General features: G+C 45.3%; 1 protein-coding gene and 1 long non-coding RNA gene across 6 annotated transcripts in view; one reads left to right on the top strand and one right to left on the bottom strand.

Annotated features, from left to right (window-relative positions):
- Nucleotides 1–3,587: 3,587 nt before the first annotated feature.
- TBX15 (T-box transcription factor 15) overlaps nt 3,588–16,596 on the bottom strand; it is a 101,909-nt gene continuing 88,900 nt past the window's right edge. For both annotated transcript variants that reach the window (XM_047871309.1, XM_047871308.1), the window contains exons 7-8: nt 14,480–14,577; nt 3,588–4,372 (exon numbers count right to left, since the gene is read on the bottom strand). In XM_047871309.1, the coding sequence (XP_047727265.1) occupies nt 3,588–4,372; nt 14,480–14,577 (883 nt within the window). The remainder of the gene's footprint in view (nt 4,373–14,479; nt 14,578–16,596) is intronic.
- On the top strand, nt 4,222–12,157 carry LOC125172789 (uncharacterized). 4 transcript variants are annotated; one of them, XR_007154834.1, is made up of 3 exons: nt 4,239–4,304; nt 8,198–8,315; nt 10,786–12,157. It is a non-coding gene; the product is annotated as an uncharacterized LOC125172789 (long non-coding RNA). The 4 variants fall into 4 exon arrangements; XR_007154833.1 differs by having other exon boundaries at nt 4,286–4,386; XR_007154836.1 differs by lacking the exon at nt 8,198–8,315 and having other exon boundaries at nt 4,222–4,304.

Genomic DNA, 16,596 nt, shown 5'->3' with positions numbered 1-16,596 from the left:
TTACATTAATCTGCCATGGAATACGAGATGAAGAATAAATCTTTGTTAATATGGGCCCATTCATTTGGCGTCAATGCTAATTCAGCCATGCAACCATTTTGCACTGTCCTTGAAAAATGGGTTTGGTTGACAAATTCAGCAGTAAGAATGGCTATGTATTGAGATTCTATACTAGGTCACAAACTTTCCTGGGATGCAAAGAGGAACAAGACAGCCTTTCCTCCAGAAACATGAATGAGGGCAGAATAGCTTTCTACTACCTCTATGTATGTAATCAGTGTGCCAATTATAATGAATTCTCACCATTACTTAAAGAGAATGGGGTAAGGCATATTCTTGACAAATTCTTTATCCAGTTTGTTAAAATAAATGTTTTTATTACTTTCTCATTTATAGATAGAAACATATGCCATAATTGAGATGTAATTGATTTGGACCATTCTAATTAATACAAATTACAGGAGTTTTTCTGTAATTAACACTCGTGATTATTGAAATTATTATTATGCTCAATGAAAGTATGGAAATTTCTATGTAAAGTTTGCTTCTTAGCATATTAGGATTATCTGTTACCTAAAACCTCAAACACTATTAGGCCAGTGCATAATATTTGGTATGCTGTTAAATCAGAAAGAAATAACTGTAAGCTTTATATGTAGTTGTTTTCTATCTACCATCATGAAGCCAAGGATTGACTGCAAGATTTCCAAGTAAATAATGCCTGTTTAAATCTTGAGATATGTCATACCCACAATCCATTGAGATTGGGGATCTAGCCCAATGGAGATCCAGCCATTATCTCAGCTATTTTGGCAACCACGTGATAGCTAATGGAATTAACTTGGCATGCCAGTCTTTGAAGTTATTTATAAAACTGATGCAATGATTGGAGAAGTTTTTACTCCCCCAAACCAAGCTCCATTTCCAGTGAATGGGTGTGCTCATGGACAACCTGACCCCCGAAATCGAGCCCCGATGAAATGGGTCAGTGGACTCCCAACGTCGCTGTCAACCGGAAATGATCCAAGATGGAGGGAGAGCAGGGGGCTCTGCTGTTTGGCTCTGCTGCTTCCCATCCATGTTGAATCACTGGCGGGTCACAACTTTAAGAATCCTCATCTCCCATTTGCAAAAACAATACTTCCCACCCTGTCCTTGGACACTGTGAGGCTCAAATGAGAGAATATGGGAGTGTTTATAAGTGAACAGCCTGAGGCACTTTATTAGTCTCTTATCAGTCATTTGGTGCATGAGAACTCAAAATCATGCCTCTGGTCTTGCGGTGGTGCGTTTAAGGGGGGGGGGTATAAATTTATGATTAAACAGCCTCAGAGTCACTCTCCCCTCACTCCCTTTGGATAGAATTTCTTTCCTGATTGCCCAAGTGCTTCATGGGACTGCTGGGGCCCTGCAGGGCTCTGAGGTCAAATCACCAGCTCAATCACTTGCTACCTGAGGGCCTTAATCAAGTACTGAAACTTTTTAAAGCTTGTTTCCAGATCTATGAAATGATAAACTAATATCTCACAGAACAGTGGGAGGATGAGAGGAGATAGTCATAGAATGGTATCACGCCGGGCACATAGCCAGGGTGAGGATCACTGTTAGACTCACTGACATCTGCAGCGAATGTGAGAGGCGAACATCCCACAGAGTTAGACCTGGTTTCAAGTCCTGGCTCCCTCTCTGACACTCTGTGATCCTGGATAATCCGCTCAACCTCTCTGGAGCGCAGTTACTAATCATAAAATGAGCATGGTAATATCTACTTCATGAGGTCTACACAGAGATCACGTAAAGTGGTATAGATGACCGTGCTGTGCTTATTACAAAGCATAATGGAAACGCATAGACTTTTTACTTTTTCCATACAAACACACAGGAAACAATTGCAAAGATTTTATTTAGCGGCTTTCTGTGCTTGGCACTTAGAAACAGTTCCGTGCATAAGGGCAAATTTTTTATACACCTTTACTTCATACATATTTTACATACCCTTTTTATTGCCCCCTTTTTTAATATTCATAATATTGGATTCCCCACTAGGCACATAAATACATTTATCTACAACACCTCAAAACCAAAAATCTTAATAATATCTGTATTACTTGGTATTATTTGCATTTCCACACCACTTAAAAAGTTTAGCTTGCACCAAACTTTGTTTTCTTAACATCAAAGGATTTGAGGGGAAAGGGAAAGATGAAGGAAAAAAACCCAAACTTCAAAATGCAATAAACTATTTGATAAAAATGGACACCTAAGGGCATGTGGAAGGATGCAGAAAGGCCCATCTGTAATTCCCTGGAACGTGACTGGATTTCTCCCGCCCCGGGGGCTGCGGGGCAGACAATCCAGGTCAGGTGTCTGGATCTGGCATGCAGACGGCCCGGCCTCGATTTGTCGCCTCTGCTCTTGGTATCATCTGTCGGGATTATAACACCCTTCCTTCTTCACACTCCTGTTCCCCCTCCCCCGCCAGGCTTCGTGCTCTGGAATGGGCACTTTCCAGGCAGCGCACCCCTCTTCTAGATCATGCTGGTCAGAGCTGTGGGATCCAAGTGCATTCCTTGCCCGGGTCCTCTCTCCAGTGCCCTGACTCTGCACAGTGTCCCAGAGAGGCTTACTCCTCGGTAACGCCATGATTCTATCACCTGTAGGGGGGGAGGGGGAGAAACGACCCCAAACCAATCTCCTCGGTGCGTTGTCACTCTCACCATTGCTCACACTTCCTCTCTCAGTCTCGCTCTCCGCCTCTCTCTTGCCCACTACTCCTTCTCCTCTTTTCTCATTCGGCTACTCTTACTCCCTTTTCACAGGTACCACTGGAAACGTCAGCGATCGAACACAGAGTGAGGAGAGCCAAAGTTCAAAAGCCATCTTTTTCAGGAAGCCAAGTCCAGTTGTAGTGGTGGTGTCTGTCCACCCTTGTGAATAGGAGGGGGTTCCAGGATACACGGTTCATTCCAGAAACAGGGTAAGCTGCAGGGGAGAAAGGTTGGCAGCTACTGCTGGCCCAGTCCATCTAGCATTGTACATAGACCGATTCTTGGTGAAAGCACCCACCTGGGCCCCCCTCCACAGAGTTCGCCCAGTTCCAAGTCTGTGTGTGTGTGTGTATCGCTGTAGGTAAGTTTGTGTGCGAATATGTATGTGTGTGTGTGCATGCATGCACGCATGTATGTATGTATGTGTGTACGTATAGGTAGGTCTGTATTTGTGTGGGGGTAACTTTTTATGGCTGCTACATGCTAGCATCTCCCTTAACATTATTATAAAATGCTAATTCAGTTTCTTCAAAGGCCACTCTAGAGTAGACAATGCTTTATAAAACTAAGGTTTGGGAAGGCAGGAGAATGGCCACTGAGTCGGAGATGATTCCACACGGTTAAGTATCCTTCAGTGGCTTAAAGGTCTTTTGTTCTTCTTCGGGATGTGCTTTCCTCCTCCAGAAAAAAAAAAAAAAAAAAGAAAAAAAGAAAAAAAATATACACAGTTCCCGTTTTTCAAAGGCGTTGGGCTCCCAAAGAGGAGGATCTGCCCGTGGAGACTCTGGGGCCCCGGCTCCGTGCTGTTCGGCCTGGCCATTAAACCATGTGCACGGACATCTGGGAGGAGGAGCCTGGGACCGCCCCGTACTGCCGGCCGTCACAGGTGTTAGTCGCCTGCTGGTTGTTGGGCGAAGGGCTAATCATGTGCATGCTGTGCTCCATCCCCGTGGGCAGGTACTGCCTCTCTCCAAAGGCCCCGTTGGAAGGAGAAGAACAGAGTAAAGTGCTTTGAGAGGCGCTCAGTTTTTCCGGGCTTGCGGCTAGCCTCGGAGAAGTGGGGAAATTGTATCCGTACAGATTGTAAGGGTTGTGGAGAGAGAAGGCGTTATAGGAGCTCTGCTGCATGTGGCTGCCCCCGAACATGTGTGGTGAGGAGGAGCTCGAGGCTGCATTGCCGGCCTGCATGACATACTGGAACTGGGAAGTGGGGAAGGACCCCAGCTGGCCACCGTAGGCTTCCATCTTGCTGTTGCTAGGCAACGAGGGAGGAGTCGGTATTCCTGAGATCAGGGATGGAGTCCTCTGAGGCATGAAGGTTTCGGAGGGCTGAGTGGCTGAAGCAGTGCCACTCTGGAGCCTGTTGTAGCCACTGTCACTCAGCCCCGGGTAGCTCTGCAAGGCAGCCATGTTGCTTCGGGCACATGGTGGATAATCAGAGAGGTTCAGATTGCACAGCTGGCTCTCTCGACAGCCCACGTTGAAAGTGTTGGGGGCCAGGTGAAATGTTGGAGGAGAACAGGATGGAGACAAAAGGTGAGAAGAAGCTGAAGGCGATGGTGTCCCAGTGCTGGAGGTGGTCGGGGAAGTGCCTGTGCTGCCCCCTGAAAAATAAAAGGTAAATGCCATTGAGACAGAGGCCCGTCCAGGCCAGAGGCAAGCCATGCAGGAGGTACCCTCAAATGTCCCAGACGGGCTGATTTTTACAGAACCACAGCTTTCTCCTAACTCAGCAGACCTAAGTGATTCTATCTGTGCACACATACATAGGCACACACACACACACTCTCCAAAAAAGACAGAGATGACACAAAAGAACACTAAACTTTTGTTTGTGTGTAAATGCCTTCAAAGTCTTCTTTTAAAAAAAAAACCCTTCCAATATTCACTTTGCCATTTCTCACTTGAAGCACGAAGAAGAAACAAATTCACTTTCCAGTAAGACCTCTGGTACTCAGCATTAAAATCCCCCCACAAAACTTCTTCCGTTCTCAGTGGAAAGGCATGAAATATATGTTTTCACCAGGGACTGTTGCAGACTTTGCCATATTTAGTCTTCCAGGTAAAAACACAGCATACCAAATCTCAGGACCGTACCCACAGAGGAAATGGGGCACTAGGTCAAGGTTGAGGACTGAGAGGGGCCCAGGTAGTGGGAAGGGAGGCACTGGCCTGAAGTTCTGTCATATGAGAGGTATTATGAGTACAACCGGAAAAGCTAGGTTAGCATAAAGCAGAGCTAACCTGTAACTAAATCATCATAATCCAGAGGGTCTGCCAATCTCCCTCTGTAAGACCCTGTCCAGTCTCAGAGACTGGAACAAGGACTGTAAATATAGTCTGTGGATTTGGGATATTTGTGAGGGCAGGGGTTCAGACAGTCACAAAGTCAGGAGACCTGTGCCCTCACAGCTCTGCCACACGAACCCCCCCCCCCCCCCACAGCTGACCCTGAGCACATCACTTATCTTCTCTGGGTTTGTTTCTTTATCCAGAAGATGAGAAATTGAATTGGATAAGTTAGGAGAAGCTACAAGCTTTAAGTGACAGGATCCCACCTCAGACCAACTAAACAGCAATCAAATGATTCTAATGTGCAGCCAAGGGTGAAAAGCAATGATAAAACCCAAATTCCTTATTTCAAAGTACCCAGAATAGCAATCCTTAAACTTTAAGGGCCATGAGAATCACCTGGAAGGCTTGTTAAAATAGACTGCTGACTGTCCCCACCCACCACCCCGAGTTTCTGATTCTACAGGTCTGGGGCAGGGCCTGAGAACATGCATTTCTGAGATTGATGCTGCTTACTGGCATAGAGACCACACTTTGGGGTAGAGGAACTCCAGCTCCCTTTCATCTCCTAAAGTCCCCGAATCTGTGTTTGAAAGAGTTGCTTCTCTGACATGTGGATATTAGAACTGGATTGGTGGCTGATGCACCAACAGATGAAGGGCCAGTTCAACCCAACCTACTTCAAATGTGTTCTCAGAAGCCAAAAAAAAAAAAAAAAAAAAAAAAAAAATGGCCTTTCCAAGCTTCTCCTTTCCCAGGGCTAGGAAGCAGCAGGGTAGCAACCGATTTTTGCCTCGCCCACTGGCAAAGACAGTGGGGACTGCTGGGGCCGCTGGACCTGTCATCTGAATTCCAGAACAGGAGGCTGCTTTGTCCTCCACAGAGACCCTCCGATGATGGACTCCCTCCTTCAGGGCAAGGTTGGGAATTTCCCAGAGTTCTTTAAAAGCACAGCTTCCCCCCACCCCCACCCCACGAGCCTGGTTATCTTCAGGTCATCCACAACTCATGTGAGGAACCTGAGCTGCTATAAAAGGGTAAAGGACATTTTAAGTGGAAAGGAACAGGAATAAGGTTTTTATCCATGAGAGAAATGTGAAGAAAACCAGCAGGATTCCAGGGATATTGAGATACAGAGGAACCATCCACAGTGTGCCAGGGAGGAGGATCCAGATGTGCACACCGAGACACAGATACCTCAAAGAGAAACCCAAAGTTAATTTTTAGCCTCAGCCTACGTGCACAGATATGGTAGTAGTATTGAAGTACAAACTTAGCTCCTGTCAACAGCTTTGTCAGAGTTAAATTTTTACAAAACCCAACTAGTGTCACTTCTTCCTTGGTCACAAAAATTTCCCCCATGAAACTTCCAAGGTAGAACTACAAACAGGAGCTGATTTTAGTTAAAGTCATTTCAGGAAATTCTCCTTCTTTGTTTCTTCTTCATGCCTTAAGTTCCTTTAAGAGGGTTCGCAAAAAGATTTTTATTCCACAAACTGAGAGAAGGCCAACATTGTCAACACCCCTGGGAGAAGGAAGCCAGCAGCTGACGGTCATAGGAACAGCACCCAGACAAATTCTAGGTCTGCCGGCCTCCACCCGGCTCATGACCACAGGCAACGTGTCCTGCCTCTTCGTTCTCCTCATCTCTGAAAGACGGTCTCAAACTGATAAGGCTTCACTTTCTATCCTTGCAGAATTATATTTGCGTCTGAGGATGAAACTTACACAGAAGTGTGCATGGCCAACAAGGACTTTTCAAGGAATCCTTTTAATATAAAGGAGTTTGGGAAGGGGACAGCTGAGAAGGAGGAGGAAGAACATCTCCCACTTCTTGTTTTTGGAACACTGTGTGGCCTCGGCGACAGGGCCGGCCGGGGAAGGTCAGAGATTCGTTTTCTGCAAGCGGCATTCTGCACACATCTTCCTCCTCTTCCACCCTAAACACTATGAGCTTCGGTGAAAGCAGCGCTGTGGCGCAAGTGGAGAAACTTGACTCCAGCTGTAAAGAGGTTTGTGTTTTATGGGATATGTATCTGGTCTCCTCTCTTTGAAGGTCCGTTCTTGCTCTCCCAGATCTGGTGTTTATGGGGTCCCCGAAGAGACCCCCTGTTCGGCACACTGTACCGTCCTGTTGTGGGTTCGCTCTGTCAGGCACTGGCCCTCGCCCTGCAGCAGGAAGCGCAAGATGCAACAGATGACTTTTTACAACTCTAAATGGTTTTCTCAGATGGCCTGAGATGGAACGAATGGTACTGATTTAAGGCCTCAATTGGTTTCACTACAAAAAAATAAGAAGGGAGCTATTAACAAGTCACAGGGATTTCTGCTGAGCAGATGAGAGGTACATGTTAAAAAGTTTGTAGTCGGCTTGCTTTGGCTTTTAGATGACACTCCCTGGAAATGAGACTTGGTGGCCTGCAGAGTTTCAGGGGGCGGGAGCCCCCACATGAACCAGTGTTTGAAGCCGGGGAGCAAGCCTGTCCAAGAGGAGGTCACATTGCTTCCATTCACTTTGAAGAAGTGCTCTTGTGCACTTAAAGTACTCAATACAAACGACAGTTTTCAAAGTCCACATAGAGAAGACTGTGGCACTCATTTTGCAGAGAAGCAAACGAGATACCGAGAAGTCTTTACTCTCGCATGATCTAACAGCTTGTCGGCTGTTAAACAAGATCGGAAGTGCCAGCCAAGCGCTAAATAAGCATAAGGAGGCAGGCTGCCCTCCCTGTGCATCTCAACACTCGGCTGCCTGAGGCCTCTCATCACAGAAGAGCTAGGGCAGAGTGGAAAGCCAGGCGACACTGATACAAAGGGGGCAGAGCTGCCTCTCAGAGAAAAGCACACCTCCCTTTCTTGTATAACATTCTCACCTCACCCCTCTGCCACAGCCAGGTCCTGAATGCTCTCAGGGTCTTGATTGAAGCTTTATTAATAGATGAGTGTGGGCTGTAGCATTTGGATTCCCCAGCTGTCTTACTGATTACGGGACCTTGCAAGTTAGCCTCTCTCTATACAAATGGAATTTCAGGTATCTACCTTTGTAGGGATGTTCTGAGAAATGGATGAAATAACATATAATACAAAGTGCACAAAGGCATTAAATATTTATTTCCATTTCTTTTCCCTTCTGTCAGTGAAGAAGGAGTGAAAGAAGGAGAAAGGAATCACAGGGCATTTGAGTTCTGATGGGGAGACTCTCAGGTGTTGGCTTCTGTCCACGGAGCTGAGCATGTCTGGCCTCCCCGCACTCTGGTGAGCATATGTCACAGCTAGATGCCCGGATGTAACAGGCTGGAGGAGCCTCCGTGGTTGCGAATGACAGAGCACTGGACCCGTGACCACTATGGGCCCACTAAGCCTGTACTCCCAAAGGCTAAACCAGCTCTGTTTCCTCTCTGAACGATCTTTCCCTCTCGCCTCACCCCTGCCTAGAATGGAAATTCCCTGCTCTGTGTCTCTATTCTCAGATCAAGCAATCGGAATTGAACACAAATAGGTAGGTTGGTGTCTTTCCCACTGTCCCCAGAGGCCTTAATCCATGTCTGAGAGGTGATTAAAATGTAATGCCCTAAGTAGCTGAAAACTCTCTGGTATTCCAGGACCAATCCCCCACCCGCCCCACCTCCCTGCATCTTGTTTTACCCATGGACCCAAGTGAGGAGATACTCATTGAAATTCATATTCAACATTAACTTGTTCCAATATTCAAGGCTCACAGCCAAAATAACCAAAAAGAATACATGTTTAGCAGTGATTCCATACGAGGACAATAACCTAGAATATACTTGTGTACCATGAAGACAAGTACAATGTGACCATGAAAATCCTGAATACCAAACCTGCTGACTTTTGCATCTTTAAATTGATCACTTCCAGATTGTAATATGGAGGCATTCACATACAGTTTCCTTTTGGGTTTATTTTGTTGTGCTTCCCCCCCCCCAAAAAAATTGAAAAACAGTAAAAACAAGACCCCATCTGGGCTAGTAAAGAATAAATTTCCATGTAATTACTTGGTTGCGTAAGCCAGACTCTTCTCTCATATAACTTGGTGGCATGTGTCCCTTGGAGAATGTGGGATCACTGTGTCCCTGAGTAGCCGCCTTTGAGGCGTTCAAACAGGGAAAAGGTAAGATGTCAGCACCCTGTGGACTGATCCCAGGGAATAAACCCAAAAGCCATAAAGTTAAGGATAACAACTCCATTCCTCCCTACTATGGAATTACCCTTAGTTGAAATGAGGACCCTTCTTAGAATGCAAATGTGAAACGTTATAGTGCTAATGAGAATTGTGTGGTTTCAATCTTAGAAAGACTCTTAATGCATCCTTCTCCATAAAGCTTAAAGATATACATAGATCCAGACCTCTTCCTTTTTTTAAAATGTTTATTTTTGAGAGAGAGAGAGAGAGGATCAGAAGCAGGGTCTGCGCTGACAGCAGAGAGCCCCATGTAAGGCTCTAACCCACAAACCGTGAGATCATGACCTGAGCCAAAGTCAGATGCTTACCTGGTGCCCCTAATCTAGCTTGTAATATATTCACCCAATTCTCATTTTTCACATTGGTCTTTTGGGTTCTGAGTCTCTCTGTTTCCTGAATGGCCCTGTTTCACACCTACCACCTTGCTTAGCTGGGCTGGCCCTGTTTTTTCACATTCCATGAACTGGTCTGTTTTCTCTGCTCCTTGTTTTATTGCCTTCCCTGCGGCCACACCAGTTCATGGTCGGCCATGTACACACCAATTGTGATTGCCATTGAGGGCCGATCTGCCTGTCTCCTGGCCACAGTACCCAGCTTCCCACTGAGAAAACCCCCATCCCCCACTCTCAGCTCTCCACCCCTACCTCCAGGGAAGGCATGTGACTAAGAGCTGGATGGTCCACGCATCATATTCCCCACCCCTGACCACAGTAATTGGTTCAGGGGTGACGCAATTTGAGTCAATGAGACTCAGAGATTTTGCTAGAAACCTTAAGAGGGGCACATGACCCTTTCCCTCAAATTGAAACTTAAGATGTAGGTCTACTGCTGCTCACAGCTATGTTACCATCATGGGGGTCTGAGGATGAAGTCAGGTGGGAGCCTGGAGCAGGTGGTGGCAAGGGAGATTAGAGGTGTGGACGGATTCCAGAACTTGGAGATGGGGGCTACCTACGGTGGGGAAGAAGGCAGGGAAATACCCAGGATGATGCATATATATAGTGGTGTTCTTCCCCCAGGAGAGGGCGCCAAGTCTGTAAGGTAAATAGTGTGCTAGATTTCTGGACACATTGAGCATCAGGGACTTTGGGACAAAACAAAATGTATGTCGCCACTGTTTTAGTGGACTGAGTTCAGACACCCTGTCAATCTCTGTCACGAGCTCCTCACAGCCATCCTTCCTCACCTCAGTGATACATGAGATCTGCGTAAGTAGCTATCTTGGAATCATTACAGAGTAATCCACAGTAATTCAAAGACAAGCTGTCCCTTGAACTGTCCCCTTTCCCTGTGTTTTACTGGTTTGAATTTCTCAGTTTCTGATCCCTTTCCAGGACCAACCTCTAATTGTTATAAATCAAGCTGATGAAAATCCCAGCACCAACAGAGATGCTCATATCCTTTTAACTGCCTGACAAACATTAAAAGACCCAATAGTGTTGAGGTCTTTTCTGGTGATGTCTGCTACCATTTGAGGAAGAGGGAGTGTTCCATAAATGGCAGGTCTCCTTATTTCCACAGATGGAGATGGACTGCCAGCTCTGGTGTCACTGGTCCAAGATGGTTCCTTCCTGGTACAAGAGTTGTCAGCCCCTTGGACACGGATGGTGCTCACACAAGCTCTTTCGGTTTGGGCCATACAAACAGCTCCACTGTATATATCATCAGAACAACAGGACTGCACTTGGCCATAACTGACCTGGGCTCTTCTTTTTTCTTCTCTACCTGTGTTGCCTCAGTCAACGTCCCCAAGCATCACCTACTTGGTTAGTTCATTTTGTCCCTGCCACTAGCAGTGTTCAGGCAGAAGCCCCTCCTGAAATAGAATCCTATCTCCAGACTCTCCAAACATGTGAACTCCCTTGCTGATTCTAAATGAAGACATCTGAAGGTAAGACCATACACTTGACTTCATAAAAATAGAATATCGACCTATTTAGAATTAATGCTCAAGGTGTTGGCAAGGAAACATCAATTGGAAGTGTAAACTAAAAAACAACATTGTGGACAATCAAAGCTCTAGTAAGAATGAAGAAATCAAATGTGGTCTAATGGAAAGGGAACTGCCCTGTCAAGATGGAGACGCACTTTGGAATCCTCAGCTCACTTCTTCCACCATTTACCTGCAGATATGTGAGCAGACTTTGCTCTGTGCCTCGGTTTCTCTTTGTGTAAAAGGCAGAGGATAATGAATCCCATGCATGCTTCTCCATAGGAGAAAACAACTATATAGAATACCCATTCAATATATTTTTTTAAACAGAAGGATTTGGGTTTTTGCAAAACTGTGGCTAATTCAACTAAGGGCTTTCCTTGCAATGTTATCAACAAATGGGTCTTCATGAAAGAGAAATAAAAATGACAGCAAGGACGGGATGAAAAAAAGCATCTGTAACCTCATTAAGACAGAAGAGTCTAGCTTCCAGCAACAACAGCAGAAGCAGCAGTAGAAAACAGTCTTAGGGCCATGTATTTGACATGCCAGATATTCATATGTCTGAAGCAGTGAGGTTATATGGACACTGGGTAAGTTAGTCATTATGTGGAGCTTAGGTTTCATGTCAACACTGCCAATACTCTCTTCACCAAAAGGGAATTACTACAAGATCAGTCTGCCACCGAAGTTCCCTCTAGAAGGTCATCACTTTCTACTCCTTCTAAGACACGAGACAGTTCAACACAGGTGGCTATGTCTCTTTTCTTTGTTTCATGCGTGATACTGTCCAGAGCTACCGGAATTCTTAGTTCTTAAGGGAGGAGGGAGTGAATGTTGTTTCTTTTATGTCCTTTGTTAATGTGAAGAAACCAAGCCACATATTTTTTAATAATGAGAATCTGGATCAAGTTCAATGTATAGTTCAAAAATGGATTCCAATTAAACAATTGAATAGAATTTTGGATCTCCCTCCAGCCCCATCCCACTACCATATGTATCTAGTAATTCCAAGTTCATCCCCCACCAATAAAAAATGGACTCCCTAATTAAATGTGACATTTTACTTCAAAAGTCCAGTTTCTCTTAAACCATTGTTTCCCAAGTGTCAACAATAAATTTATCATATGGATAAATTTTCGATAGAAACACCATGAAACCAGCCATGTTACACACCTAAGCAACTCACGCCAGTTCCCTCTGCCTGTGCCTGCCTAACGGCCCCACGTGCTGCTGAAATACAGGTTGCCAACCCCAGTCATCACTCCACATCCACATCTACACACATATTAGGTAGTTGTGCTCCAAGCACATGTATCAGACAGTGACCCTGCCTACCTGAGCCACAGTGCCACCAAGTGACTTCACTTGGCATTGTTCATTAGGTACTTCCGGGGTGCCAGGCCCTGTGACAGTTCTTGAGAACACAGCAGTGAACACAATGTCCCCACCCATGCCTGCTTCTCAAGAACTGGCAATACCCCTGCCAACATTCTCACACCAGCCTCAATGATACAAACTCTTGCTTAGCTAGAGCTTGCAAAATCGACATAAAGCAAGGGCAAAGAAGCAAGGAGCCACCTCAGAAATAAACAGGATCAAGTAAGTATCTTTGCATGAGAATGACACATGTTCCTTTATGAAGCATGTTTACATAAATGATCTTGTAAAAAAATTACCCCTCTTTGGTGAGTGAGGAAAACAGATTCATAGAAGTACCTTGCTCAAGGTTATAGAGAGGTAGTGGCCATCCAAGATGGAGACCCAGATTTCCCAACTGTCAGAATACCTCTGCCTCCTAAGGGCCACAAGAGCCTAGAAGCAATAGCAACACCCTGAAGATGCATTGACCCTTCTTTTCTCACAGGATTATGAGGAGAAGGCTGCTTCATGCAGAGGGCTTCCATTTCTCCTCCATTTATTAAAAAAAAAAAAGAGAGAGAGAAATTCTGGATCACTTGCCTCACCAGATCCCTGTGAAGGTGAATGGTCTAATCATGTTTTAAATAACTAATCATCAGAAAGGCAGTATCTCTTGTCCCTGATGCATCTGCCTCTCAGGTATCCATGTACAGGGACAGAGAGGGACAGAGATGGTGGCGATGACGACCACTGCCACCACCACCACGAGAGCTAGCATGTCGTGAGCGCTTCCTCTGTTTCCATTGTCTCATTTAATCCTCACAAAAATTCTCCACTTTGCACATGAGAAAACTAAGTATCGGAAAGGATTAGGGACTTGGTCAAGGTCCCAAAGCTAGGAAGAGCCTAACCCAAGCGGTCTGACTCCAGACCCTATGTTTTCAATCGCTTTATCTTACAATCTGAGAGAGCGCAATAATATAGGTTACAAAACCTAATTTAGCGTGCAAACCACCAGAAGCTCCCCAGGGAGGGGAATGTAATATAACGTATCATCAAGTCCTAGAAGGGTCTCCCATATGGCAGAGCCACAATTTCAAAACTCAGGGCTCTATTAACGGCAGCCATGTGACAGAACAGAATAAGCTATGTCTGTAATTTTGGCCCGTGCCACTCTGGGACGGGAGGAGGTTGGAGAGGGAGGCTTATAAAGCATCTGACACTCTGGAAGCTTCCCCAGGTGAACGGGGGCTGTGCTGGGAAGAGCCACCGATGGGACTGAAGAAAAGAGTTGAGGTCAGCCCACGAATCATCTGTGAGCAGGCCACAGGCTTCCCGACCTGAGCTGCCAGAGAGGGCAGATCCTGGAAGAAAGGACAAAGCAGTGCAAGGAAAAAGTCCACCCAGCCCATCAACCTGAGGCAGGTGTTGTTCCACGTAAGCAAGAACAGGAGGGAACACAAGTCGAGAGACTCCGACGGGCTTGTGGCAGCACCCCCCACCTTGCTGTCAGACCTGAGCAATTCACTGCCGTTGTGCGGGCCGAGTTTGTTCTCATCTACAAAACTAGATTAAGAAAACTGATAAGGCTGGCATGAGGAATAAATGATGTTATTACGAAGATCTCTTCGAGTACCAAGGGCTATGTGAACGTTCAGGGGTAGAAGTAATAATTTCACCACCATCATAATCGTGAACGTAACCCTGCTTTTAGGAAGAGTGAAAGCGTGCTGCCTCTGGAAGTGGCTTGTTTGCGCAAGTGGTTATGCTTTGGTTATTTAGGGCGCTACCAAGTACTCTTCGTTCTAGAAGAACGGGTGTAACTCATGGCTTGGCTTGGGGCCAGATGTGCTATATTCAGTTCTGCTCCCACTCTCCTCGGCACTATCACCAGGCAGAGGCCGTGCCCCACGACTTTACCTTGCTGCTTTTGCATGGTGGTGAAATCCTCAAAGGTGAGTGTGCGCACAGGGGGTCTCCAGAACGCGTAAGTCTCCATGATGGCTTCCAGTCCAGTCCTGCCAAGGAGAAAAGTCAGCAAAGGGAGTTGTAAATAACGCCAAGAAATGCACTGACTTTTTAAAGATCTGTGGTGATTTGTCTGAGAAGTGGTATAGACATAGGCACTGAGAGATATCACCACCAGGGGCAATTCGTCTGGACGAGCGCAAGGTATAGATGACACTGAAATGCAAAAGGAAGAAGAAATTAGCCCAATTCAGATTATTTGCGAGTAAGTCGTAACTATGATGGACTTTTCCTCTGAGCTTTCTTCAAAGGATGTCTGGTCTGCATGGAAAAAAAAAACCCACCTTAATTGTTAAAGGTCAAGGTCACTAATATCATGAATGGAGTTGAACAGAGAGTAGTGCTGCCGGTTTCTCTAGCACAGGACGATGTCGTCATCATTACCACAGTGACACAGACACAGACTGCCCCAGCTCTATCAGTGAATATGTGGAGTCAATGAAATTGTCAAATCGCTGTGGCTTTACAGGCTTCTTAAATCAACAGAGGCAAGCAGGGCAGATACACTTGAGTTTCCGTTGCCTTAAAAAACACCCACCTGAAGGCAAAGAAAGGGTTTGGTCCCAGAAACTATACCTCAAGCAAAAAGGCCAAGACCTTTCTGTAAATATTTACCTGTATTTTATCATCTAATAATCAAGCTGGTCGTTGAGGGTCACTTACTTGAGACAGTCAGACCACAGGAAACATCCAGGATTTTATGAATACATTAAGGCTTCTCTGTTTCATTGATCCTGGAGGTTCCATTAATTGAAATATGCACACAGTGCCTACTTTACCCGTCAATAAATTATCTCTCTGTCATATATATGAGGTGCTGATGGGCACAATTTCAACATAACTGTCCAAGTTATCTCAGACATATTCTTGCTGAAATTCCAAGTCCTCGGAACAGAGTCCTGGCTGGGGCTTCGTTTAAAGCTTTGAACATAGCTTCTGATTATTGACTTTTCTTTAAAATTAACTGCTTCACTTCTATCTAAGTGGAGGGAAGGGAAGTTCAGGGACTACGGGGAAGGCAGGACAAGGAGGGTAGAGAAAACGAGGTGACATAGTCCTTTCATTGCAAAGTTACTGGAAGGTAACATGGCGTCCCTTCCCAGAAAAAACAAGCTTTCCCTCCTGAGATGAAAACACGCTGCCTGTCCTGCTCCCTAGGCAATACATTTCCAGAGTTGTCTTCAGTCCTTCAGACCAAGAACAAAGTGAAAAGTTTTATTTTAAGTGAGAACAAATATCCTTTCCTTATAAATGACTATAAGATCCCCTGAGGTTCTTCTCAGATGAGCTGCTGATACACTGATTGGCTCTTTATGTTGGAAAATCTCCTCTCTGAACAGCCCTTACTTGCACAGTTAACTTTCTAAAGTCTTCCCTGGAATCTTGGAGGCTTTAAATACACCAATGTTGGCAAATCGAACTCTGTATTTTTAGAAGAGGTTGAGAAGAGAGGGTGTTGCATGGTGTTTATTAGCTGTTAATCTGTTAAAAGTAGGAATAGAAGACGTGTCCACATACTCACCTACATCAATGCTGAATACAGTACATGAAACTATTTGTGGAGAGAAAGAGTCCAGGCAATTAGGGAGTTCACAATAATAAGGGGATAGGCAGATAAAGGCATGCCGAGCTTTGATGATTGTAAGAAAGAGATAGGCCGGGCCTAGATCTCACTGCCTTGCTCTGGAATGCTGGCCACCCACCAGAACATCTTAGGATTCCCTTTAATGGCACGGCAGGCTCCCTGCAAATGGCAAGGCCTTTGTTGCTCCACCTCCAATTCCATTCTTCTCAGGAACATGCACTAACGAGGGGCAAAATATTAGCTCAAGGACAAAGAACAGTCCCTTCTCATTTCCTAATAAAGTGACAGAAGACTGAAGTAACAATAATATACTGTTATACTTGCCAATATTGTATTTATTAAAGAAATATAAAAAGCTTTGACTTCATTTTCACAACAGGCAAAAAGATTGTGGCAAAGGTATTCATGATTTTATTTAAGCAGT

This window comes from Prionailurus viverrinus, chromosome C1, assembly GCF_022837055.1.
Source record: "Prionailurus viverrinus isolate Anna chromosome C1, UM_Priviv_1.0, whole genome shotgun sequence".
Lineage (NCBI taxonomy): Eukaryota > Metazoa > Chordata > Mammalia > Carnivora > Felidae > Prionailurus > Prionailurus viverrinus.
The sequence above is the reverse complement of the archived record's forward strand: the minus strand, read 5'-3'. Positions and strand labels throughout refer to the sequence as shown.